The sequence below is a fragment of the Sphaerodactylus townsendi genome, linkage group LG08, assembly GCF_021028975.2.
Source record: "Sphaerodactylus townsendi isolate TG3544 linkage group LG08, MPM_Stown_v2.3, whole genome shotgun sequence".
Taxonomy (NCBI): Eukaryota; Metazoa; Chordata; class Lepidosauria; order Squamata; family Sphaerodactylidae; genus Sphaerodactylus; species Sphaerodactylus townsendi.
In genome coordinates this window covers 54,141,258-54,167,526 of record NC_059432.1, presented here as the reverse complement: position 1 = coordinate 54,167,526, position 26,269 = coordinate 54,141,258, and the positions used below count along the sequence as shown (strand labels likewise).

Genomic DNA, 26,269 nt, shown 5'->3' with positions numbered 1-26,269 from the left:
CGAATCTGCTGAATTCCACCATTGGTTGTACATAAATTCACTATAACACGTGAATGGGGTTTACACTAAATGGGAATGTACAGATTGGATCCTAATCTCACATCCTCTTAATTTCAATCTGAATCAAAAACTATTCAATGTGTATCAAGAAAGAGTGATATATTCCTTATTACAATTTATATTTTGAATTATGAAGAATTAAATATTTGGAACAGGCCTGTGTGGATTTCCCCCCTCCCCCCGCCGACCCAGATTCTACTTCTACACCCAGAAATCTGCCAATCTGTCAACAAAGAGGCTTCCATTTCACTTGTTAGTGTGTTTTTATATTACATCAAAAAAGGATATTCTAAACTCTTCCCTTTCAATAATCTTTTTCATATAAATCTTCCATTTGTATTTTAATAGTTAAATCTGCCTGTTTTGTCAAAAATCCAAATTTTAATTTCAAACAAACTGTCTGGAAAACGAAGCAGTTCCAAAAGAAATGTTGATAACAAAGAATGCAGAGGCAGCTTGTCACTGATCCAGTTGTACTTCTTTCAACAAACAAGGGTTGGGTTCTCTTCACATGCAAGTTTCAACCATTTTCCTGTTTTCCTTGTATAATCAGATGGGTTTTCAAACATTAAAATAATGTGAGGCAACAAAAGATTGCAGAAGAAACTGTTTCTCTTTCAAAATCATCTCTTAACAGATTAGACATACCTTGGGATAACTAAGTCGCTGGGAGTCTGGAATATATTGGTTCCCATCGCATAGCCCATCAGGATAGAGACCGCTTGTCTCTTGGATTACCTGTGCAGAAAACAAATAATTAACTTGTAAGCAGAGACTTGGAGGTTTGTTCTATGTTGTAAGGGCTGCAGATAACTGAAATGCAGCTCAGTTCCTGTAAAACCTCTTTTAAATTGACATGCAAAGAAGCTGAGTGCTTGCCAAAGACCTGGTTGATCAAGGACCCAGGATGACCATATAAACAAAGGCATTAGTTTGTAGGTACAAAAGATTTGCTCATTTTAACCCCAACAAAGAGAAGAAACTTTTGCCCTCATTAAAGAGAGGCTGTTAGCAATGGACTATCAACAACTGCAGAGCCTGGCAAATAAATCTTGTTCACCAACAAATATGTCAATTCCTTTCACGCAGGGATACCCAGCCTATTATATTACAGCGCTCACAAATCCCATACACAGGAAAGCCTATATGCTGGCTAGATTTAACATCATGCCATCTCCGCTACATAGAGGAAGACTTAAAGGTCTTCCCAGCGATAAGAGGTTCTGTACCTGTAGCATAGGACAGCTGGATTCCATCCCACACATCCTCCTGAACTGCGTATTATACCAAGAACTCCGATCCAGCCTGCTATCCCAAGCTATAGACCCTATGACTGATTATACTGAATCAGATAAAGTAGTTATGCTTTTAAATTGTCAGGATTTTCATTGTTGCCTTATAGTGGCAAAGTTTTTGTCAGAAGTTTGTAAACTGAATGTATGACAAACGCGAAGTTTTTTACTATTCACTTTTAACTGGAACTGTGTTTTTTATATTATCGTGTATATGCCAATAAAGGCTTATTGAATTGACCCCAACAAAGAGCAAAGTAGAGGCTGCAGTTTTTCACATCTCTAAATCCAGACTGGAATTGCCTGTGAAAATGGGACATGTACTTTTTTTTTTGCATGAGGTTGCAGCATAATTTATGGCAGCCCTGTAGGGTCTTCAAGGCAAGAGACTTTCAGAGGTTTGCCTTCTTCTGTGTAATAATCCCCAACTTCCCAGGTGATTTCTCATCTAAGTACTAACCAGGGGCTACCCTGCTTAGCTTCTGAGATTTGATGAGATCCTGAACTCTCCTAGGTGATGTTATCTACCTCTATGCCTCAACTCCCCATATCCACACATTAAGCCTCTACTGACGGGGGATGACATTTTTTCTCCAGGCCGTTGGCAACCCTACTTGGTGGTCTGGGAGATTTACCCATTCCAATCCCATTTTTGCACAGAGAAATCCATTGCTTCAGAGTTTCCAAGCACAGGCCTTCAACTGCTATCTAGGATTATCTTTCCAACAACATTAACTACTTGTTTTTAAACTTAGTAAAAACATGCAAATTTAAAATCAGAAACACAGCTGCTGTGCTTTGGTACTACTTACAAAATTCAAGTGAGCAAAAAAGCATTTGCTCTAAAGAACCTGTGAAGATGAAACAAAACTCCACCAAAAGGAGGATAAGAAGAGGCTTTTATGGTGCTGCTCAAAGAAAGTTCCAGAGAGTGAAAATCTATAGCTAAGAGACACTCCCAGCACACAGTCTTATATTATTTCCAAGTACTATATGTCTCCCACAAGGCTTGCTCCTGCGAAGGGGGATCTGGGGACTAAGAGCACAGAGAGCACATTCCTTGCTCATTTCTAGTCCTGCTCATTCACTTTTCCCTGGGCTTCTCAAGTTTTATCATGAACAGCCCATAAGGACTAAAAACATACTTATATGAAAAATTTCTGAACAATGGGAGAGTGAATACTGAGCCAGATGCCAAATTGTGGGCTGGCATGGAGTAACAGTACACATATGACATTCAGACAGCACTGAAGACAAATGACAGAAATTGTCCATGAGACCTCTCCACTCACCTTAAGCCACTGTTCTGCCTGATCCTTACTTTGCAAGCCCAACACAATGACATCTGTATTTGTTGGGATAATCTTCAGCTTGTGTTCCTGCTTCCTCACATTCTTCTCCTTATGGATGACACTACAGCCCACCAGACTAACATCCAGCTGGGGGTTGTGGTCCTTGGATGTCTTGTAGCACTGGCAGAGGAAGGAATAAGGTAATTTTATGAAGACCAAGAATTAACAGAATTTCAAAACAGATGACCTCCAATGAAGTTCTTGTTTTATTTGATACTGCTGGTGGTTCTTTTTCATTCTTTTTTGCTGGCTATTTTAGCATTGTAGTTTCTAACTGCTGTATATGGTATGTTTTAAAAGACCTTTACCGCAGCTCACTTTGAGAACCACCTATTGGCAAAATTCAGAGTCTAGCCATCTCTAAAAGAAATATATACATAAATCTGAAAAAGACGTCCAGCATGAAGAAGGCAAACTCACTAAACCAAGAATTGTATTCTTTATTCAAAGAAAACAAAATCTCTTTTAAAAAATGTATTGCAATGGCCAAAGGAACATTAGTTATTATTTATATGCTTTAAATAATGTGTTCAGAATTTTGAATGGTTGTGAAATTAAAACCAGTCCCTTATGGCTAAGGAAGATACCACTGGTCATTTTCACATTCAGTGCAGATGGTTTATAAAGGTAAAAAGGTAAAGTTTTCCCTTCAGTCGTGTTCGACCCTGGGTACCACTGCAAGCAGTGATTTCATAGGCAAACCGTTTTTGTGGGGTAGTTTGCCATTGCTTTCCCTGGTTATTCTTTACCCCCTAGCTATGTGCTAGGTTTATATGGATGACCAAACATTATTTATTAGCATCAGTACAGAAAAACAAAAGATTCTGCAGTTTATTGCTTAATGAAAGAACTGCTGGGTTAAATTCTTTGAACAAAGTAGGCCATTTCCAGAACCGAGTCCTTTCACATGACCAAATTCCGACAGCAGCAAGATCACCAAGTTTCACAGAATAGATACTTTGTGTGACAACAGGCAGTAAGTCTCTCTGCAGATGGTAACAGTACTTATGGAAAATGGGCAGATGTGCCCTTAGACATTGCAAAACTGTGGTCTCAAGACACAATCCTTTCCTATAGAGGCACAACACCCATCCATATCTTCATTCATTTACACAGACAACCCACAGTCAGAAGATGCATTCCACAGAAACAGGCTGAGGTACCAGTTTCAATGGCACCTTTCTATTATTGATTATGAAGTACTCTAAGTAGCAGCACAAATCCTAATTATCACCATACAAATTCCTCTACGCCAATGCTTGGACCCTGCAACACTTTCAAGATACAGGAGCTGTTCTTTAGTGCTGCTAAATGCCACTTGGTCATGTTAACATTTAGAGTTTTCAGAGGTTTTGATATTCTATCGAAATACCTTATTTCAGGCTACTCCAAGCCATCAAGCACTTACATACCAACAACCTGTTGTCTTTAATGACACACAGCTGCTTGGCCCATTGCCCCAGCCATTTCTTCCGCCATAGGAAAGCACAGATCCGGGCATCTTTCATGAGTTCAATGGAAGCTTCAGTGGAGGGCCACTGGTGTGGAGCTGACTTGCCCTTACTGCTCTCTTCCTCGTCATAGGATTCATAGGAGCTGCTGACCACTTCTCCATCATCTGCAATTAAAATTGGATAATAGGTGGATAGTTCAGTTCTCTCAGTGAAGTAAACTTATGTATTTTTTTCTTGGCAACTACTATGCCCCAAGTTCATAACATTCTCATAGAACAAAGACTCTTAAAAGGTCCAAGTCTGTATACTGGGAAAGTCCCTAACCTATAAGCAATTCTTGAAAGAAGAAACTGCCAACCTGCATAGTGTGATCATTGTACAATTCCTGTTTGTTGTTTTTGGGGAAATATCTGCTTGTTTCATCTCCAGGAACAGACCTGAGCTCATTCAGGTTCTTATCCAAATTGTTGTTTGAATAGGCCCATCAAAGATGTTCAGTCCGTAGACACACCCTGCTTAGCCTCTTCCTTTGAACACATTCTTGAGATAATATCAAATGTTTTCTATAGGTTTTAAATACCCGGGTAGAAAAGCAAAAACCTGCAGAAGGGAGTACAAGCTGTTATCTGCCAAAAACCACTCATGAATCAGTCTCTGTTGCCTGAATGCAAAATGGCAAAGATAACTGCTAACCCATGAATCAGCCAAGAAACATCAGTCTTAATCAATCCTTCTCTTCTCCTTCTGGATAAACTGCTAGGTCTTCCCACAGTATCATCCAGGTATTAGCGTGGAGGTAGAAAATCGAGAATTAAAGAGAAAAGAGAGAGTTGGTTGAACTGGCAGGAGTGTGGAGATTGCACAAATCAGTGACATGCAACAATTATTTAAATTGTGCAGAACTTTTCAAGCCCAAACAAGCACAGTGGGAGACTCCTGGTTTACTAACAAGGGGTTTGCTTCCCTTCCCTACCAAAGTATTAAGATTTCATTCTAATCTGTTTACAAAACAAGGGAACAGTCTCTCTCTCTCTCTCTCTCTCTCTCTCTCTCTCTCTCTGAATCAACATGAGAACGTTAGTGGATGAAGCATTTTAAAACTTTAATACCCAGCAGTAATATTATGGATCCATAAGAAACTTGCGGAAATGTTGGAGAAATAAGGCTGCCAACTTGTTTGGGTCATGTCTGGAGACCTGGGGAAGGGCAGAGTCTGGGGAGGAGGCAGAGCTTCATAAATATGCGGTGTAACAGATTCCTTCTAAAGCTGTCATTTTCTCCAAGGACAATCTCTGAATTTGGAAATCAGTTTTAATTACAGGAGAACAGGTCCCATCTTGAGGTTGGTACTCTATGAGGTGTCTCCATTTTTTGTCAACAGGCTGAAGAAGGATGTTTGAGATTCTCTAAGCCATTGTCACCTGTGATGTCTAGATGTGTTGCTTATATTGATGCAGCTAACGGTTAGAACTGTGGACTTTCTCAGTTTTTGTAGAATAGACTCCTTAGAGCTATCTGCCTCTCCCTTATCTCTGTCTCTGTTTGCACAGATTACACCAGCACAGGGAGCCTTTGATAGAACTACACTGTGGCTAACAAATTAATCCAAAGGGACCCTTCTAAAGTATTCTGGATTCTTTATTCACATGAGTTTTCCACATGTTTTTACATGCTGCACCTCTTAATTGAGCAGTTATATTTATTTCCAGGTGTACGCAAAACCAAAAATAATGTAACATCTGCCCTGGCGAACACACATACATCTGAGTAACTTAAAGAAGAGTTACACACTTTTCAAGCCAGTAGTCTAAACATAGACGGGTGTAACTCTGATGAGAATTGCCCTATAAGGAGTCACCTGGTCTGTTCTATAGCATGCTACAGACTGCTTGGCTCAACAGGCAAGCACATGTCAAAAAATGTAGATCTACTAGAGGCTAGAATGGAACAACAGACACTCCTTTGATCCAGCTGTTGCTTCTAATTGGTAAAGGGGAAACATGGAGCTGGTGGTCATATGTACTCCATAATCTCCTCCAGGTGATGCCATCACAGCTAGGCCAGATTCACATATGTCTTTGAAGAGAGACAATGATCTGCACAGAGCATTTTTCATCATATGGGGAGGAGAAATTTACCTGAAACACTCAGAACATAAGAACATAATGAGACCCTGCTGAATCAGACCAGTGGTCCATCTAGTCCAGCATCCTGTTTCACACAGCAGTTGATCATTTGTCCTGGAAGTTATCAAGTTAAGAGAAAACACAACCTTTCAAGCATTTTCTCTCAAATCTCTGGAGTTCTTCGGATCCTGGCCTTCACCTTTATAATGAGCTGGCCAAGACTTCACATACAGGGTGAGATACCTCAAAAACAAATGACTCTGTAGAATTCCATTCAAATGTGCAACACGTGCAAGCAAAGATAAAGAATAGATGGAAAAGTGAGCATTGCAGGGTCTATATAGGAAAGAACAGAGAGAAGGAATCTAATGCACTTCCGCCTCTGCACAGGATCATGATTTGCAGAGCAAGGCCAAAAGCTCATCCATATAGGCATGTCAAAATGATTTTGTGAAAGGAAACAAAAGAGATGGCAGCAAAGATATATTGGTTTGACAGCAGAATCACTATACCTTTCTCTTTTCCTAGTAAACAGTCTATAATTATGGTGTCCACGAAAAGAAAAGATTGGACTGAACAAATAACATAATATTTGTGTAATGTTACATTCAGCTTTGAAGGAACTATGCATCTACCCATTTATCAATCTAATATTTTATGTAATGCAGATATTTGCGCTTTCAATTGTGTCTTTGTAGGGGTTTGTTTCAGGAATTTAAAATCATTTGTTCAAGTAATTAAATTCTGTGTAACATTCAGGTAAACAACAGCAGGTAATAAATTATTCTGTACCATTCGCTGAGATACCATAGGGCTCTGCTTCTTCATAGTACCCCTCTGGAGACTCAGTTTTGGTGCATGAATGCTGCTTTGTTTCTGGAATCTGTGAAATGAATAAACAACGAATTTTTAAAAAGCAAGGATATCTGTTGATAATCCCCTGGAGAAATTTTAAAATTGGTCTGTATTACAGCTTTTTCCTCCTACGTTAAATGAAGATTCTGTTACAGGCAAGGTATACATCATTATAATAGCTTTTTATCATAATTGAGTGTAAAAAGCAGCTAAAGCATAGGCCAAATGCAATACAACAGAACACCCATAATTGTATGTGATTTCTGAATCCCTGTCCTCAGAGCTTTTTGACAGCTAAACCTTACAGACTTGACTCCAAGCTACTCTACATATGGATGTGTCTCCATTTGAAAATAATGCAGCCCCTTTGGGTAGATCACAGGTCTAATTGCAGAAAATTGGCTCTGGCAACTTTTCCCACCCACTTCCCACCCCCATAGATGGCTTAATGCAGATAAAGCATAAATACAACTGTTGAAAATTTGATGATATGCAGATGTGGTGATTGGAAATTGCTGGATTTCTCCAAACTAAAGACACAGCAGCCTTGACAGCAAACAAGACAATAATAATAGGTGACATTTATTTGCACTCCACTATTTCAGATTGAAAATAGATACATGATTTTGTATGCTTCCTATGCTAGTGCTCTGAAGATCACTGTGTGACACACTCTGTCCTTGACAATTCTGATCTATGTGGTATTGATTTTCTGTGCAGAAGCTGATCTTGCAATGAATACTTCAAAGAGGTGCTAGTAAACTGATCATCATGGTTTCTTATAGTTAAAAATTCAGAATGTTTAACCTCATAGATAACCTGTGCTTTACTATAGCTACAGCTTAAACACATTCCCCAAACGTTTCATTTCTACAGGGAACCAATGTGCTACGGTGGTAATGTGATGCACTTCAGACTGAAGAGATTCAAATATCTGTTCAGCTCACTGTGTGATCTTGGGCCAGGTACTAGTTCACATTCCAACCTGCTGCACAGAGTGGTGGTGAAGATTAAGAGGAGGGGGGAGGGAACACCTACAAGTGCTGCCTTTGGAGGAAATGTGGAGTAAAAATGAGATAAATATAGTTATGTGGAAATGGTAGATGCACAGACTACCAAAATCTCCCGTGACTGAGCAGATTCTCAGGGTTCAGTTATATAATATATGTGACATGAACTGGGTTGTTGGCCCTGACTAATATAATATTAGGGTACTAATATTCCCAAGTGTTGCAGGGACATATTTGCCTTGTAAATGCTAAAAGGGAGAGGAGCTTTTCCTCCTGTGTAATTTTCCTAAGCCAAAAAGGTTATGCGGGGGCCTGTTTGCCCCACATGCTTCAATAAGTTCATGGAGCCCTGCAGCAAGGCAGACAACCACCCAAAGACAAACTGCCACACCACATCTCAGGAACACTATGCCGGAAGGAAAGTTAAAGCCCCTCCTCCCCCTGCACCACACTAAAGATCCATATTCAGCCCCACAGAGATTGAAAATGATAGTCCCCTTATGTTAATAGTGACAAACGAGAAGTCAGTGACTCTCCCTCCAAACCCAACTCATGTCATACATATTATCTAACTGAACCCTTTGTTTCAGCTAGTTTGCTGCAAAATTCTGAAGGAACTTAGGAGATCTAGAAAACATAAAAAGAAAACAGTCAACATTTTTACACATATCTTACAAATATGGACAGTTGGACTATTTGCTCAGGCCAACCACTTTTCATTTGGTTAAACCATAGCATATTATACCAATAGTGGCCTCAATTCCAAAGATATGTAGTTCATGTGGTGCAGCCCCTAAAGCAAATAATTGTGGAACTTTCAATTTTCTTGCAAATCGAACTATCCTGCAAACTCACTGTTCAATAGAAACCAGTGATTATAATAAGCATTTTAATAAAAATGTCAATGGGTTGTATACGGTCAGAACACAGGCATACTTTATTTCCGACAATAACTTTATGCTTGTACAATTCAAGTGTCCTACATTAAAAGAATAATTATCATTAAAAGGAAAAAAATTGGGAAATACACTGAATGTCTTCAAAGCCATAGCGCTGAATCACTTCAAGACTTTCAGAAGATTCCAAGTACTGGAAAATCCCTGGATGGCTGCCAAATTGTCTCCACAGTAAAAGAGTTGGCAGAGAAAACCAGACACCATGAATCCTTTGAAAAGATTCACACACTAGAACCAAGAAACTGCCATGACTTCTTCAAAGATCTCTTCTCTAGGAATCTGAATAAATATGTTTTCTGTTCCTCCACAGCAATTCAAAAATCTTCCAGTTCTCTCAGTCTCTATGCAGACAACAGGGTCATATCCACTCTACCTGACTAGGCAGCTCTGAAGCAATCCATCCAAGGGATTCCCAAAATTCCTTTGTCTACAGCTGTGGCTTCTCTGTGATAACAACTTTAATTTTTTTCTGTGGTATACCAAAATGAAAGGCAACAAGTAAAGCATCTAGAATTATGTGCTGAGACTAGAAATTCAAATGGGAAACACCTCCTCAATAACCAAATATGCATATTTATTACACCATTTTGTTGCACATGAATTATATTTTTTCAAAATCAGTCATTAGACATCAGTGGTCATAAGCCCACATGTGATCAAATCAGACCAAGATCAAAGCAGTTTTTAAAGTCCCCAATACAATAAGGCAGCTTCCAAAGTGAGTTCGTAGTAACTGCAAAAATATCAAAATCTGCATATTGTTTGTTAATAATATGCAATGTTTTAAGCCTATAGTACAAAATCTTCTTGATTATTAACAATATGCAATGTGCAATATTTTTATGCAATATGCAATATTTTTAAACCTATTGCAGCAACAATTGTACAAAGGAGAATTATTCTGCTCCTAGTAATTAGAGGCAAGCAATGCTTTTAAGGCTATTGTAGCACAATTTGTTCAGGCATGAAGATCATAGCCTAACAGAATCCCAGTTGTTGTCTCCTTTTTAAAAGAATCTTCTTCAGTACCTTGATCTACAAAAATTTCACAACTCATAATAAAGAATATTACACAACAATCCTCAACATACCAGGCCCCATAAAAAGCTTACCCCATGAACTTACACACACTTACACACTTAAAGATACCAAAAATCAACTTTCTTTTTTATTATATTTGTAGAGCTGGCCTCCAGAAATACTCTATGCACCAGTGCACTTAAAATGGGGTCCTAGAAGCCTTGCTAACTTGAGCAATATAAAAAGACAGGAGACTCAACAGATGTATCCAATGAACAACTTAACAGTATGAGGGCTTCAAAGAATGACATGGACTGGCAACAGAAGTCTCCTAAAATATCTGATAGTTTTACAACTGAGTCTGTTGGCCTTGATACTGCTAACATTAATAGCGTTTAAAGCTAGCAAAGTAATGAGATTACTATATCATATTATACCATAAAAACCGGTGGTCAAAACCCTACTAGAACTGCTATGAAGTAGAGATACTATCAAGACTGGCATTTTCCCCATGGCCAAAACATCCTGGGGGAAAACCGGATGCCTCCCTCCACACAGCAGCCCGTCAGCGCATTCAGGCCGGGAGGAAAATCTCCAGGTGATTACGCACGACCCCCAGGTTACTTTCATATTCCTTGCCAGCGATGCCGCGCATGCGTGAACTGTCCCATTTTTCCAGCGTTCTGATTGGCTGCAGTTGGCGAGGCGGGAAAAAGAACCGCCAATTTTATCTTTTTTTGAAAGGTGCAGGATAAGGGAACTCTCGCGGGACGGGGCTGAGTTAGAACAGGAAGCCATGCGGAAGTCATGGCTGAACCGGGATGGTTCACTTCCTTATCCTAAGTTATGTTGGCCATGGGGAAAACGCCTATGTACAGAGCAACAGATGTTTGTTTTGATTTAACCACAGATATCTCAATAACTGGTCTCAGTTTGTCCCTTGGCAAACTATTTACTCTCCTTTGCAAAAATGTCCTGCAGACATTTTTAAAAGATCAGTTTTGGCATTTTTTAGTTCACACACAGCTCGCCAAAAACAGCCAGGCAACAGCGTTGCCAGCCAAAATGTTTTTTTTCCTGCCTGCTGCACAGAGCTCTTGTCAGTTTCACAGTTGTGCCCACCATTTTCTGTGCTGCTGCAGAGATTCTCCGTGCCTATGCCATTTGATGAAGGTTTTTCATTGAGGTTTCCTCTGCTTGAAGCTCATCTGTGCACTACTTCTAGCGATCCCGTTCATTGTATCGTTTTTCCTTTTTTCGTTTGTTTTGAGGGTGATGTCTGAAAATCTACAAAAACACAAACATGCTCATATTGCAGCTTCTCTAATTGTGTTGCTGTAGCTTTACAGACTTCCCTTCAAAACAAACAAACAAAAAAGACATGTGCATGGGATCGCTAAGCAAAACAAACTTTATTCATCTACCTTTTTTTACACAGAAATCACAAGCGAATGAACTGCAAGCACAAGAAACCTCCATGGGGAATCTTCAGGGAATCTCCGCAGCAGCAAACAAAATGGTGGGCACGAGTGGTGAAAACGAAAGGGAGAAATAAAGCGAGAGAAATAAAGTGTGTTCCTGCCTGCTTTTGTTTGCTCAGCAGGCAGGAAATGTCTTCAACCTGAGTTGGGGAGAAAAGATCACTAGTTTTGTGATTTTTGAAAAACCCAGTTGAGAGAAATAAAATGCTTTGAAGATGTTTGGGGGAAGAGAGATGTGCAAAAATTTTATTCAAAACACTTTTTGAAATGTCCCCAAGACATTTTATTTCTGTTGTTCAGAAACCACCAATGTGAAATGAAATAATGAGTCGGTATGTGAAGTTTATTCTATGATGGTTGCTTATTTATATCATTTGTCTCTTGAAAGCTTATACCCTGGAAATTTTGTTGGCATCTGTCCACATACAAAGGGTATAACAAGAGCTTCCAGAAATGGTTGGCCACTCAGACTGTTCTTTATTCATTAGGGTGATCCCAAAAAAATAGAAACCAGAGATTTGATTGGTAAGGAAGAAAAACAAAAAGAAACTGAAGAATTATGATGTATGCCTACATCAAAGAAAAATGCCTTGTACCATTTGCTCTATTCAAATCCCAGAGAAAACTTTGCACAGCCTGAAGTACAGAGAGAATCCATACTGATACTAAACCAGCCAATAACAACCAGGCGATGTGCAACCAAGAGGCCAATGCACAAGAAAACAGTCCAGTTCCCATAGGAACTACGGCTCAACATAATCGAGACTGTTTTCTGTGAACCTCCAAAGCTCCAAACAACATAATTAATTACCAGTATTTGAAGAAAAATAATTAAAAACTCCAGACCACTCAGGAGTATCCCTGGCAATAACATGTCCGGAAACCTAATCAAATCCTTGATCAGTCAGGATAACTGTCAACACCAATCATGAGATAACATGATTACACAACCAGAGCCTCAGCACTTTGCATTGTCAGCCATCCAAGGTCCCACATGACAGGTCTCAACCAAAGGTTGAGAACCTCCAAAGATGTTAGCACCTCCACAGATCACTTATTCCCATGAGTAAGTAAAAAGGGTATAACAAAAGCTTCCAAAGCCCCACTCCACCCCACTTTGGGTTGGTTTCCATTCTTGAAGCTTCTTCTACCACTGACACAAGATGACAAGATCCCTTCTTCTGGACAGGCAGAGTATGACCTAATTTCCACTCTTCTACTTGCTTTCTCTAAACAGTCATTCTATATTCTTCCTCTCATTTCTGCTTCTTAGCCTCAGTCTTACCTATTCTCATAGTGAAATCCAACCAGATGGAGTTGCTCTCCACTGGTACTCATAGCCTTTTCCTCACTATTCTGCGCTCCAATATGGACTTCTTCAAACCAAACCTCTTCCTGAACCTACCTTCCACATTTCAGCACCGCTGACAGAAGAGCCTTATACTTTTCTCTGCTTCTAGGTGGATAGTTTCCTTGGACTGAGTATGAAGGATGAATACATTATTTGGGGTTAAATAACTACAACTGGGCTCTAGGACCTTGCGAAATGAATGACTTGGATTTCCACAAGTAAAATGCTATTGTATTTTATCACTGGCTTGCCTAGCCATGCTGACATATTTTGCTACATGGGGAAGCGATCATATTACTGTTATTTGTTGCTCTGTATCTGAGTTAGGATAATAAAGTTACCCTCTGTTTAAGAATCTGTCTCTTTCATTCTTCTTTGGAGACATAGGGCATTTTCCCACTTACCTTTTGCTGCGCGCAAGTAGCGTGGGGTCCCCCACGCCTCCCCACTACAGAGGCGACTACGCAGCCGCCCCAACGCTGCTGCTGTTGCGCCCCCTCAGCGCGTGTCATTCCAGGCGCTCATGGCAACGGCGCAGAGCGCGGGGTCATGGGGAAGCCGGGGCGCGCACCTGGAATGACGCGCGCCGAGAGAAGCACGCAGCAAAGCGGAGGGGAGGTAAGTGGGAAAACGCCCATAGTGAATCTTGCCAGGAGCTGTGAATACACAGAATTAAAAGTCTCCAGGGAATCAGGGTCCAGATTCTACATGCTAAAAAGTGCATTCCCTGACATGGGTGTTCTTTTGGTAACAGAATAATATTTTGCATTATAGCCCACTTCTCAAAAGAACCAATAGATTAAATAGAAAAAAGGGCTTCCACAAAATCTACCGTCTGCTATACTCAGCCTTAGAGATTAGTTAAAAAACCTCAAATGATGGACTGTATTCATTATACTCTTTGACTGCAATTCACAGAACCAGTTCCTCACTGGGCCATCCACAGCCCTTCCATGCCCTCCCTCCCACCCACACACACATGTATACAAATTCTCTTAAGCCTTTTGCATTCTGTAGCACCTCACAGTTGTGATTCCAATGCTTATGTCTAATATTTAAATGATTACATCTATTCTTACTGTATTTGAAATGAAAAGGGATGGTTTGGGAACAAAAGATGAGGGGGAAAATATCTCAAAAACTTCACAAAAAATTGGAAGCTAAATTAAATGCAAAATAGTAATAATTTGGTTTTTGAAAATGTATTTGTAATACTTCCACTGAATATGACCTGTGACTACTGTACATTTTGTAGAAGCATTTATGTTGAGAACAATTCTAGTTACAAGAAAGCATTAGAAGCACAATAAACAAATGATTAGCAGAAATCCCTGCTATTGGATGTCTTGGGGTAGTCTCTTAAAATTTTGCACGAAATGTGAAACACTGTCAGGAAGACCTAAGAGAAGAAAATTAAATCCTATTTAAAACATCCTTACACAAAAGCACGACCTCCCCATCCCTTTTAGCTGCAGCCCAAAATGCCTTTTTATGCTACACTGGTGGGTAGGGAACCCTTAGGAGCAGCATGAAGGGAGAGTTGGAGGGTTGCTGTGAGAATGAAGTCATCCCGTATTGTTCATGCAGATCTTTTCAATGGAAGCAAATCCAGAATAAGAAGTCAGTATTTACAGAACCCCTCCTCCAAGATCTCTCTTTATTCCACAATCACAATCTTCCACAATATAATCTTTTCTCACTCTTATGCTCCAAGGTTGCACTCAAGAAACTGTTATAAAATTTACTAGGGATTAAGCTGCACTGACTTTTATTTATTTATTTATTTATTTATTTATATTTTAAATTTCTAGGCCGCCTCTTCCCCAGAGGGCTCGAGGCGGCTCACAACATGGCTGTTGTCCAACAGCAACTCAAGCAACATAACTTAAACATATTAAAACTCCAGCAGCAATTACCTACAGTTTAAAACAATTCAAACAGTTTAAAACAGTACAAACAGTTCAAACAGGCGCCCGTTCCTAAGGCTAAAAAGCAAGGAAAAGGAGACTTCAACTTTTCTTAAAAGTGAATTCAGCCTAGTTTAATATTTCTGACTGTTAATATTTCTAGGTTCTTTTCAGAACTGGAATAAGTGAAAACAATGGTTTAAAAATTGAATAAACACGCTCTGAAAACATGTTTTGTCAGGTTCCCACAGCTAGTTGTTATAGCCACACATACTGCCTATCCAATAGAAACTGCCTTTTGGAAAAAGATTTCAATTGAACAAAAAAAAAAGACAGAACAGATGAGGCAACAGAAGCAGAACAATGAGGAAGACAAGAGTCGAACATGGTGGTGATGCTGAGATTAGTTAGTTGTGACTAGAGCATTCCATGAGTCACAAAACGGTGTTCCAATTTCCCAGATATATTGTGTTATGCTATTGCATTTATGAGTAATGCTCACCTCTTTGTCTCATTGAGCTTAAGGATAGAGATTCAGCAAAGCCAAAATGAAAATCCCCCCCCCCATTTTATTGGTATTTGGGCGGGGGGGGGGGTGTCCCAAAAATGGCAGTGACTTAAGGAAGCCAATAAGCAGATTCTGAAAAATGTTGGTTTTTTTTCAGCATTTTATGGGGAGGAAATTTTTTAAATGGTAGAGCCCATCTCCCCCTTACTTACCTGCTGACCGCTGCTGCCTGTAAAGTCCACATGGACTCAAAGGCAACAGCAGTGCAGAGTTAAACACTGGGCCCAGCAAACTGAGCCCAGGGTTCAGCTATGACCCACTGACTCTGAAGTCCAAGTGGGTATAAAAGGCAGCAGGCAGTGAAGAGTTAATGCTGGCCTCCAAAGCCCATGTCAGAGGTGCACAGTTGAACACAAGCCCAGTATTCAGCTCTGGGCCACCACCTCTGGAGTCTACATGGGTTTTGGAGATGAAAGAGCTGAACACTGGGTTCAGCCATGGACAGCGAGTAGTTCTGCACCGTTTTGCCACCACTGAGATGCACGTGGCCTTTAGAAGCAGCTTGGAATCTTTTGGGATCAAGTTTAATAGACCTGAAAAATCCTGAATCTCTGAAAACACCAGGAAAAAGCCCCATACTGGTATGGGAATTCAGGTTTTTTTTATGTGCTAAAAATATTTCTGAGTTTTCATACCCAAACCTGAAAATACCAAAAAAAGTATTAAGTTATTCTATCTTTGTTTTTTGAAATACATGCTACATTAACTACCTAAACAACTATAGTCAGAATTTGGTAGATTATATCCAGAACTAAGTTTTACCCATCATTTGATGTTTCTGAACCAGAAAAAAAATCTTGAATATTTAATACTAGCATTCAGACAAATTACGTAACATGGAGTAAACAAAATGTATAATAGAAAAGTTGGTATTTGTAAGAAAACAGTTGCCATTGTCTACCATACCATTATGAACTTCATTATTATTATTTGCCCTGTCTATGAGTTGAAAAAACATTGAGAATTTTTCTTGAATTCTATATTATTAGAGTTCATCCTTCTTCCAAGTTGCACACAGCACAAATCTGTTAGGCAGCTCTGACTAATAGTAACTAAGCCAAGGTCATTCCTATGAGGCTCATGACAGAATGGGTATCTGTACCCAAGTCTTCTTAGTCCTAATCTAACCATCACATTGTACAGTTTGCTTTGAAGGGAATTCAACTCCATTCTATCACAGAATGCACATTATGTTTGTTATACAGCAAAGGAATAAATAGGGGCTTACTATTTTTGGTGGTGGGAGGTCAGGCAAGTTCTTCTGAGGAGGAGACAAATGCTGTTCCACTTCTTTATTGGCCAAGGAGTCTTTCTGACCCAGCACTGCAGCCCAAACAGAAACAACAATGTGTGGTTCTTCCTTGCAAACTGTCCATTACACACAGCAAGCTCTGAAACAATCTTAGATGCTAACATTTTGTTTTGCAGGAAGCAGAGAGGTAATTAGAGAGAACATTACAGACCTCAAAAATGGCATTTGATATCACCCCCAATAATTTTTTTAAAGTACAGCTAAGGGCCCATTCTTTTGTGTTTACTGGCACATTTTCACTTGTCATTGAAAACTTACAGAAGGCCAAGATATGTTAAAAATAATCCAACTGCTTGCAAGGCCAGGCTGTCTATATTGAGCAAACCTAAGTGTTCACCCTGTCATTACTTCTGTGGATGTTTGCTGCGATTTTCAAGCAATTCAGTCTTTTCCACAGTTTAACGAAGTACATAGAATAGACTACTGGCTGAGCAGGTGGTAAAAGCCTTCTAGTCAAATCATCTAGTCTGCAGACAAAATGTGGTTTTTTCATCATAATGCTGGAAACCACATTAGACATCAAACTAAGGAAGGGAAGGAGAAGAGAGCTCCAGGGCTCTGGTCATTCTGACAGCAAATGGAAGGCCCCTTCTCTCAGATTGGAAACACAGCAAACCACATGGCAGCCATTAAAACCACATGGAAGATATTTAAAATTTCACCACACAAGAGACTGTAGTCATGCATCAACACACTTGTCAACAGTTTCCATTCAGGTAAGCCCAGTATTCACATTTCTGAATAATTACAATGGGGCATTGAAACATAATCATAAGCAAAATAAAAGTTCATGCCATCTTTGCACATGATGGTAACTGGAGATACTGTTCACACAGGGGGGGAAAGTCATGTCTGAAGTGCTACTGTGATTGTCTCGCAAAACAGCTGTTCAAAATAGGGGCAGCCTAAGCTTGAATAAGCTTACTATGTCTCTGGAAAAAAATCTACGGTTAGCTCTGCTGCCTGCTTCTATGGTTTAAAAATAAAAGTTAGCAGCACATCAGTCCTTTTCAGCCTGTATCTGGAAAGCCACAATAACAGTCCTGCACTTACATCCTGTAATGGCCTAGTGGTGCAAAAAAAAAGAAGCAGCAGAGCAGAATCCAGAATATGCAGTGATGTTATTAGTCTAACAAATTCGACATCTGCTGCTTCTCTGCTTTGCTGATCTTCACTACTTCACATCCTAATTGAGGGGCATGAGGAAACAACATCATGCCATGAATTGCTCAGTCTGTTGAACTAAAAAACAATTCAAATGCCAAAGCCAGCAAAGGTTGCTGCAAAAGATTAAATGAGTAAATGAATATGTTTAGAGTTTACCATGCCGACTATCCAGTAGAAGATAAATATGCAGAATTAATCAACAAAGGTCATGCTATATGGACCTGTGTGCACTGATTGTGCATATTTTGACCTTTTTTTGCACATGATACTTTTTTCCAGCATGGTGTTCTATGCATAGAAGAAAGCATCATTTCACAAATATTTACTGTCATTCCTGAAGATGGGTTTCCGTGGGAGAGAAAAGGATCTTCTCCTGCTCCCCAGCACCCACACAGACAATTGCCTGTTTGGAAACAGTGCATTCTGGGCCACAGCTTCACAGTTCCCTCACCCCCCTTTGCATTGGGCTGCCTATAGCAGACTGGATTACCTGTCATTAGTTCTTTGATGCACAATCGTTAGAGGGACTTAAACAGATGAACGATCTTACGGTTTTGAATATTATATGATTGAATTTGAGTTAGAATTGTATACAAATAATGATCATATAATTGCCAAAATCTTGTGGAAATTTGAAACAGAAGATGTAAAAGATTGTTTGACAAAATGGGCCATTAAATTTGGGCACAATATATAAATGGAATAATGGGAGAATATGTAGTTACAGGGTTCTAAATTTACTTTAAGTTTCAGCCTTAAAGAGAATTTTTATAAAACGATGTATCATTGGTATTTGTCACCAGAGAAATTGGTAAATATGAATATAAATATTTCAAATGCGTGCTGGAAATGTGACATCACGAAGGGACTTTCTATCATGGTGGACTTGTAATAATGGTTTGTGAAGATACTGGTATTGGTGGAGGTGGCTAAATTCATTGGAAACCCGACAGACTTTTTTGTAAAACAAAAAAAAATGGACTGATGATTTGTGGATTTGAAGAACAGAAGAACAAGAAAATAGACATAATAGAGAAAAATGTGAATCTTACTAGTAGTAATGATAAATAATTAAGTTAATTCTTTATTGTAACCAGAGAGCAAATGGTAAATTTTCAATTGTGTTTTTATTTGGTACAGAAGCCATCTTTTTCCCTTCTCCTCTGTATGGTTTTTGGTTTTGTTATTAATACTTTTTTTCTGCCTTGAAAAAGTCTTACCAATAAAACTTAGTATTAAAAAAGAGCGCATTTGTGTCCCTGGTCTGAGAAATGGAATCACAGAAACTGAAACCATTAAATCCTTACCATTTTCTGGTTTCTCTGGTTGACATTGTTGTTTATTAATGGTGACTTTGTTCATGTAAATGTATTCCTCATCACCACCTACAAACAAAGAATAAATTGGCAAACAGCAAACATGTAGAGCAAAGCAACTGTAGGAGAAATTGTTGTACAATGTTCCACCTGGATCCTAGGGCCTACTTAACCCTGCTCCCCATCCAAGTTTGATTATAGTTGTCCAATAAACTATAAATGCTCCCGTATCAAAGTACCATGTTCAATAATGCACAAATAATGGTTTTGACAAAGGCAGCATGTAAAAATGAATGATAATTTTCACATTCATTTGGGGCTATATTTTAATGCAGAAGTATACAATTTTCTCAACCATTGCATCTCAACTGACTGTGGTAACATCTTTATCTAAAACAGAGCATAGTTGTTTATATATTAATCTAGCCTCAGTGATCTCAGTAATTTTCTTGTACACCATAAAACTTACCTCAGAACAGCGAATTCAAAGATTATACACTCACTATCTATGTAGAACACCTGGAAATTGAGGGGAAGGTTTATGGTTCAAAACGAACCTAGATCCCAAAAATCTTAGGGGGCTGTGCACAACCCCTGAGTTGGAGAAAAAAGGCTTGTCATTGACAGTTTTTGAGTGAGTTATCCAGATCTCTTCCTCATGTTACAAATTTTAAAAAAGCATTGGGGGAAGATAAAAAGAGATGTCTCAGGCCATGATTCTGAAGGTCTTTTGCTGCCAGCATTGCTGTGCTCTGGAGAACTTGAAAGGCCAGCCCATAAGCCTGAAGTTTGGTTTGGGATTTGGATTTCTGACCAGCACAGCTGTAAACAATTTTTGTAGGCTAAAATAAGGACATTTCTATTTTTAAAATCAACACTTGTCATTGCAAAGTTGGTATTATTACCACAGTTACCAACTACAAGATGCAGGAAAACTCAATGAACAAGCACAGTGCTCAAGATCAAATGTGGCAGAACTATTGCTACCCTTTCAAAATCACAGCCTTCAGGCAATGTTTACAAACTCTCTTCTGGATATATGCAGGACACTTCAGGGTACTACTTCATGCACCTTATAAAGCAGGCCCTAGTCTCCAAAAACTTCTATCACCATAAATGAGTTAGTGTTCAGGTGTGACAAGACTCTCCGGTTGGACCTAAAGAACTGTGAGCGGAGTTCCACATCAGATCTGAGATTTCCTGCTTTTCCATATCTTCTGCAAATTCTTGCATCACCCAAAAGGCTGTTCCTGAGGAGCTGGAGATTGTCAAGAACAGCATATAGGGGGCAGCAGATATAGCTTGAGGGGGAGAATATACTGGTGAGGTGTTGGCAACTTTGGAACTTAAGCTTGGTTGTTATTATATAAAGTCTTCGACACTGTAGATTTAGAAAGTGATAGAGATACAGCTTAATACAGCTACCAGAAATGGATGAATTCAGCTCAGATGAAGTCAGTGTTTATAAAAACATGCTTACCACTTGATTTTGTGCAAAGCCGAAGGAGATCAGAGAGAAAACTCTTCTTCACTATGGCAGTACTGCTGAGGTTTTCCTTGTCCAATATCTTTAGAAAATCTTCAAGTTCTGTAAATAGTTGCTCTAGAGCTGAAGTAGATACAAAAATATTTTTGATGTTTATATATTGTGCCCATTTGTTGGACATAATTAAGAGGTTCACATTCACTGTTTTATAGTTTAATCTTTTTGCATTTATAGAGCCTATAGTATCTATGCTTTTAGCATCATCTAGGGTCCTGATTTCAGCTCAACTAAGATTTCATGCAAGAATAATTTTGATTCAAGAGTCTAGACAGTGGAAATGTCACAGGAGACAATTCAAACTTTCCTGTGGAATGCTAAAATCTCAGCCAACATTAACAGGCCTTTTCAAAAACAAACACAATAAAAGTGTCATATTTGTGACAAAGTAATTTGAATTGTGACTCAAGATATTTCTTTAAGTCTCATACAGGTTTTGATTTGACTCCAGTTCTAGTTTATAACATCTCAGCAATTTAGCTCAATATAATTTGTCCCCTACTGATCTATCTGTTTCTGTTTCTCATTTCAGTTTTCATCATCATTATCATTATGTTCAAACACAGATACTAGGAAAAGGAAGGAATAGTGATTTTATTGGACAGCTCTATCTGGAAAAGACTTCTTTGAAGCAAAATTTGATCCACCAAAGACACCATTTTATCTTCCGTGCATCTCTTTTCGCAAACAGGATCAAAGCAGCATTTGAAGAAGAAACATATACAAAGAATTGACCCAGGACATATTATGTTCATATCCAAAAGATAGGTGGAGTTTCTCTGGATATTTTAACTAAAAGTGTTTTGGAAGGGCCATTTTTTTCTCATTATTACTTCCTTCCTTGTTACTGTATTGATGCAGTATTCATGCAGATCGCATGCAGCAGGGCTGCCTTTTGAATTTCACAGATGTTGTGGATGATGAGGATGAAGAAGAAGAAGAGTTGGATTTATATCCCACCTTTCTCAAGTGATGATGATTAATACTATGATGGTGAAACACATTCCCTCACCTTTCTAACTTCCTGAGGCAAACTAATCACACTCTCTGACATGAGCTGGTCAGATTTCCTGCCTTTTCTCAGCTTGGTATGGTAGCATGAGGTGATTTGAAGCACTGCAGATCAGTCCTCTAACTCCCCCAGACAATGAAAGAAGCCCGTTATTGGTCACCCTCTTTGGGGATCCATAACTTTGCTGCCCCTGAACCAAACATCACCAAATTTGGGTGGTATCATCAGGACAGCATCTGGATGGTACCCTGAAATTTTGGTGTCGCTAGCCTTAAAAATGCGCCCCCTGCATGGCGAAACGTGAAAAACCACTTAAAACATTTAAAAACACAAAACGACTCTAAAATGTTGGCGCCCCCCCACGTGACCAAATGGGGGGCGCCCGGGGACATAGGGTACCCCCTGTCCCTAGGCAGGAACGCCACTGCTCCCCAGACAATGAAAGAAGCCCGTTATTTTACTTTTGGCAAATCCCCTTCCGAGACACTCAAGAATACTGAAGCAGTTTCAAAAAGTTAAAATTTATTAACAGATGAGATTGAATAGGAGAAACTTAGATGGAACAGGCAGAAGATAAATATATACAACTTCAGGTACTTTTCAGTTTTCAGGCACTGGCACAGATCTTATTTAGGCTTTATATGTTTTAATTTCAATAGCTGTTTTACTACTTCCACATCACTTATTACTCAGCATATAATGTTAGCGTTTGGCCTATTTGTTCCATTTTAAAGTATAGGTTCCTTATTATTTTAGAAGGAAAAGTGTGATCATACCCAACACTAGAGAGGCAACTGAAAACTCCAGCATACTCTGCTCCAGTTTTTGTTATCAGACAAAGAAGAAAATAGAAAACAAGAAACACAAAGTATATTATTTAGACAGAAAAGTCTCACAGAACGGCTCATACAGTATACTAATTGTCATTTAGCCATATTTATACAATTAGCCATATTTACACAATAAATACATTCTTCATATGCTGCAAGTTTCTACCTATGCTGTCTACAGGAATTATCGTTCACTACTGCTATGTGAAATAAAAGTCTTTATACTGAACATTTTCAGTGGATAAAGCTCCATCGTATTTTTACCTCTACTATTCAGCAAAATTTCAGTTTTTTTCTGATGGAAAAAAAATTCCTTAGGAGAAAGTGGACTTCTTCCTCCCCCACAACTCCTTACTGGCTGTCACATTTCTAAACCCTTTCCCTTTTTTTTCAGAACATCTGTCTGAAACTTTCTAACTGTTCTCTTCCCTGACAGACTGCCTTGCCAGAAAGCATACAAGCTAGGACTTGATTCTGTGTCTTGTATGGAAAAATCCATAGACCACCTTTATCATTGGATAATGATTTAGAGTAAGCATTCAAGTTCTTGAATGGTGGGTGCTGCTGGCCTGTGGTTGATTTCCCATCCTATCCTGCCAGGCACATTCCTCACCTTACAAGGGTCAGCTGTGTAAGGTACGAAAAGTAGATTGTGATGACAGAAGAATGCTATTCTCTATGTGAAAAGGAACAGATGTGTTGACAGTGGCAGCTGAAACAGCTGGATGACTTTTACAGAAGACTGATCTTCCCAAGGAACAAAACAGGTCATTATTCAAACAGACTTCTATGCTGCTCACTCACAATTGCAATGAACTAAAACCATGGTTGGGCATGTGCAATAGAATAGCAGGTTCTTTCTTGGTCTCTTTCAGTTGCCGTACAGGCTCATTTGTTTGTTTGTTAATTTGAAAAAAATGATCCGTGGACCACCCTTCCCTTTGTGGGCTCAGGGTAGCTTCCAACATACGATAAATACATTAAAATTAAATTTGTTAAAACCAACAATCTACTCTAACCTTAAAATAGATCTAGATGGTACCTGTAACGTAAGCATACTGTGGAATGGTGTTCAGGTGGTTTTTTAAAAACAAAATGTGGATATTACCGATTGGCCATAAACTTTTCCCATTTTGCCTTCACCTGCCTTCCCACCTGCCTTCAAAAAATTATGGAAATGGAAAAACTGCTTTTCTGAGTCAGTACAGTGAAGGAACTCCTAATGGCCTTTACCTATAGAGTTTGTCTTTCCTTAGGCTACTCTGTTTCATTCTGTGTATCCTTAAGGTAGAGCGCTATCAAGGTGTTTTGCTAGGTTTTGGATAATAAGAATGGGTAGTCTGCCTGTTTAAAGCACTTGCAATCAGATTCAGGTACTTTGATACTTTCCTCCTGTTCAGCTTCAGAAAGAAATTCACTTTCCTCCTTAGAATCTGCATCACTATCAGAGAAATAGTAGATATCTCTGGGAGGATTTATCTACCTGTGTTTTAATGCTGCTTTAGTAAGCCATCTGAAGTGTTCCCCCTTCCTCTTCCTTTGGAAGGTAATATTGTACAATTAGGTTTCCAGGTTCTACCCCAATCCCCTTTTGTCTGCAGAACTTTTCCATTTTCTCTGTCATAGTATTTTTTATAAAATCAATAAAGTCTGGGGGAAAGCTAAATGACCCACTTGCAGCAATGTTACCAATCTGATGGTGCCAGCACCCTATTCCTTCTGTTGGGCTTGGTAGCTGCCCCTTTCATCCACCACTGGAGAGCTGCGCCTGTCAAAAATGGTGGCCAGGGCTCCATTTCATTGGCTAAAATAGCCCTTTGGGTCATGGCCTCTGGAATTAATAAAGAGATCCTCTCTGGGACCAGAGAAGCCTCTAATTCTTCCTCTGAGAGGAGTTTGTCTGTTGTAAATGATGCCTCCTTCTCCCTCTCCTTTGTTTCTTGACAGACAGCAGGAAAGCATAGATTGAGCAGGTAGAGGAGAAGCGTTGGCAAATAAACAAGAACAATGGCTAACAGAGAAAAAGAAGGCTAAGAATATAGAAATTAAGACAGACAGCACAAGCACAAGATGTCTGCTCTCCCTGAAGGCATGAAAAAAACTGAGTAAGAGGAGGACAATCTCCACAAGAAACAGGAAGTAGAATTCTAGGCCCTGCCTCCCCAATAAGTGGTAGAAATCACCCAAAGATGTCCTCAGAGCTCAGGGTGAGAATTAGAACTTGCACTTTGGTGCAAGTTCGGAAAAGAAATTCAAACTGTCAATAATAAATGAGAAATGAATATGTCTTCATTGCACAAATGATAGTAAAAGTACACCACCTCCTAGGTGACCAACATCCTCAAATGTCAGTGGAGGTGGAAATTTCTCTTCATCACAATGAGTATTCGGGATTCCAAATGCAGCACTCTCTGTAACTTTAATGTTTTATGCCAATAAAGATGTTGTTGTTGTAAAAGTAGTTTCAATAACTCAAATCACACCTTGGATAAATGTATGGATTTACAAACTCTGGCCCCTTCCGCACATGCAAAATAATGCATTTTCAAACCACTTTCACAACTGTTTGCAAGTGGATTTTGCTATTCCACGCAGCTTCAAAGAGCACTGAAAGCAGTTTGAAAGTGCATTATTCTGTATGTGCGGAATGAGCCTCTGTTTGAACAGTTGGCTTTTCCTTTCCATAAGATATGGGATATGTAGGATAAGTAGCAGACAATGGTCCCTGTTGCTTCTGGGCTGAAATCCTAATTGCTGAACCGAACCAAGACACTATGAGTCATTCTGGAAGTCTAGACAATAGTCCTATTGATGGGCTGTCATCCAGGAACTCTGAACTTTAATTCATTGACAACAGAAACACCATAGAAGGCACTCCTGTTTTCAGAACAAATTTTGGACTTACTCTTCCAATGAAGAGGGTTGTGGGAGGATTCAGGCAAAGCAGGGTTGGAGAGTATTAAACACATTCAGAGGAGTCAATAAAATAAGGATTTTCATGCACTCTGAACAAGGACATGGTTTTTGGTGCCTTATTAGATGTTCTAAAACAAATACAGTGAGACCTTTGTAAGTAAAATGTATTACTGGTATTAGAAATCTTGACTTGGTATTGCTCCAACAATGGGATGGTCACTTATAAGAAAACTAATTGCCTGAAGTTTTAATCCAATACTGCATCTTTCATAGTCTGCCAAGTGATCTATCACCCCCCAAATCACTCAAAGCCTTAAAATGTCCAATAGACCCCACAGTCTCCAGAGGCTTTCTGGTCCAGCAAATCACGCCCCAGGCTTCAGCCTGGAGGCGCCGTTGCGTGGGGGGAGGGACGACTGGAGGCTTCTCCTTCCCGCCGGCCGATGGGGCGGTCACGTGACCGGGTGCCGGCACGTGACATGGCCTCTGGCAGCCTATAAAAGGCTGCATCGGCGGGGGCCGGGCCTCTTTCAAGGCCGGCTAGTGCAAAGGCCCTCCCTCCCTTCCCAATTTGAAAGGTTTTTTGGGGGTTGTGCATATTGTTATGTTTGTCACAGTTCACTGGGCGGTAGGGCATAAGAGCACATCCTATTTGGGGAAGGCAGTAGCTTGCATGCTGGAGCTTCCCACCTCGGGGGCCTCCATATGAGGTCCGTGGTGGCGATAGAGCTCTCAAAAGCC

The 26,269-nt window shown here is 39.6% G+C and overlaps 1 protein-coding gene across 1 annotated transcript in view; it reads right to left on the bottom strand.

Annotated features, from left to right (window-relative positions):
* AFAP1L2 (actin filament associated protein 1 like 2) overlaps positions 1 to 26,269 on the bottom strand; it is a 97,710-nt gene that overhangs the window by 19,567 nt on the left and 51,874 nt on the right. Inside the window, exons 2-8 of the mRNA XM_048505820.1 lie at positions 20,708 to 20,836; positions 19,219 to 19,296; positions 16,661 to 16,755; positions 7,077 to 7,167; positions 4,117 to 4,322; positions 2,645 to 2,824; positions 709 to 798 (exon numbers count right to left, since the gene is read on the bottom strand). Coding sequence (XP_048361777.1) covers positions 709 to 798; positions 2,645 to 2,824; positions 4,117 to 4,322; positions 7,077 to 7,167; positions 16,661 to 16,755; positions 19,219 to 19,296; positions 20,708 to 20,836 — 869 coding nt within the window. The remainder of the gene's footprint in view (positions 1 to 708; positions 799 to 2,644; positions 2,825 to 4,116; positions 4,323 to 7,076; positions 7,168 to 16,660; positions 16,756 to 19,218; positions 19,297 to 20,707; positions 20,837 to 26,269) is intronic.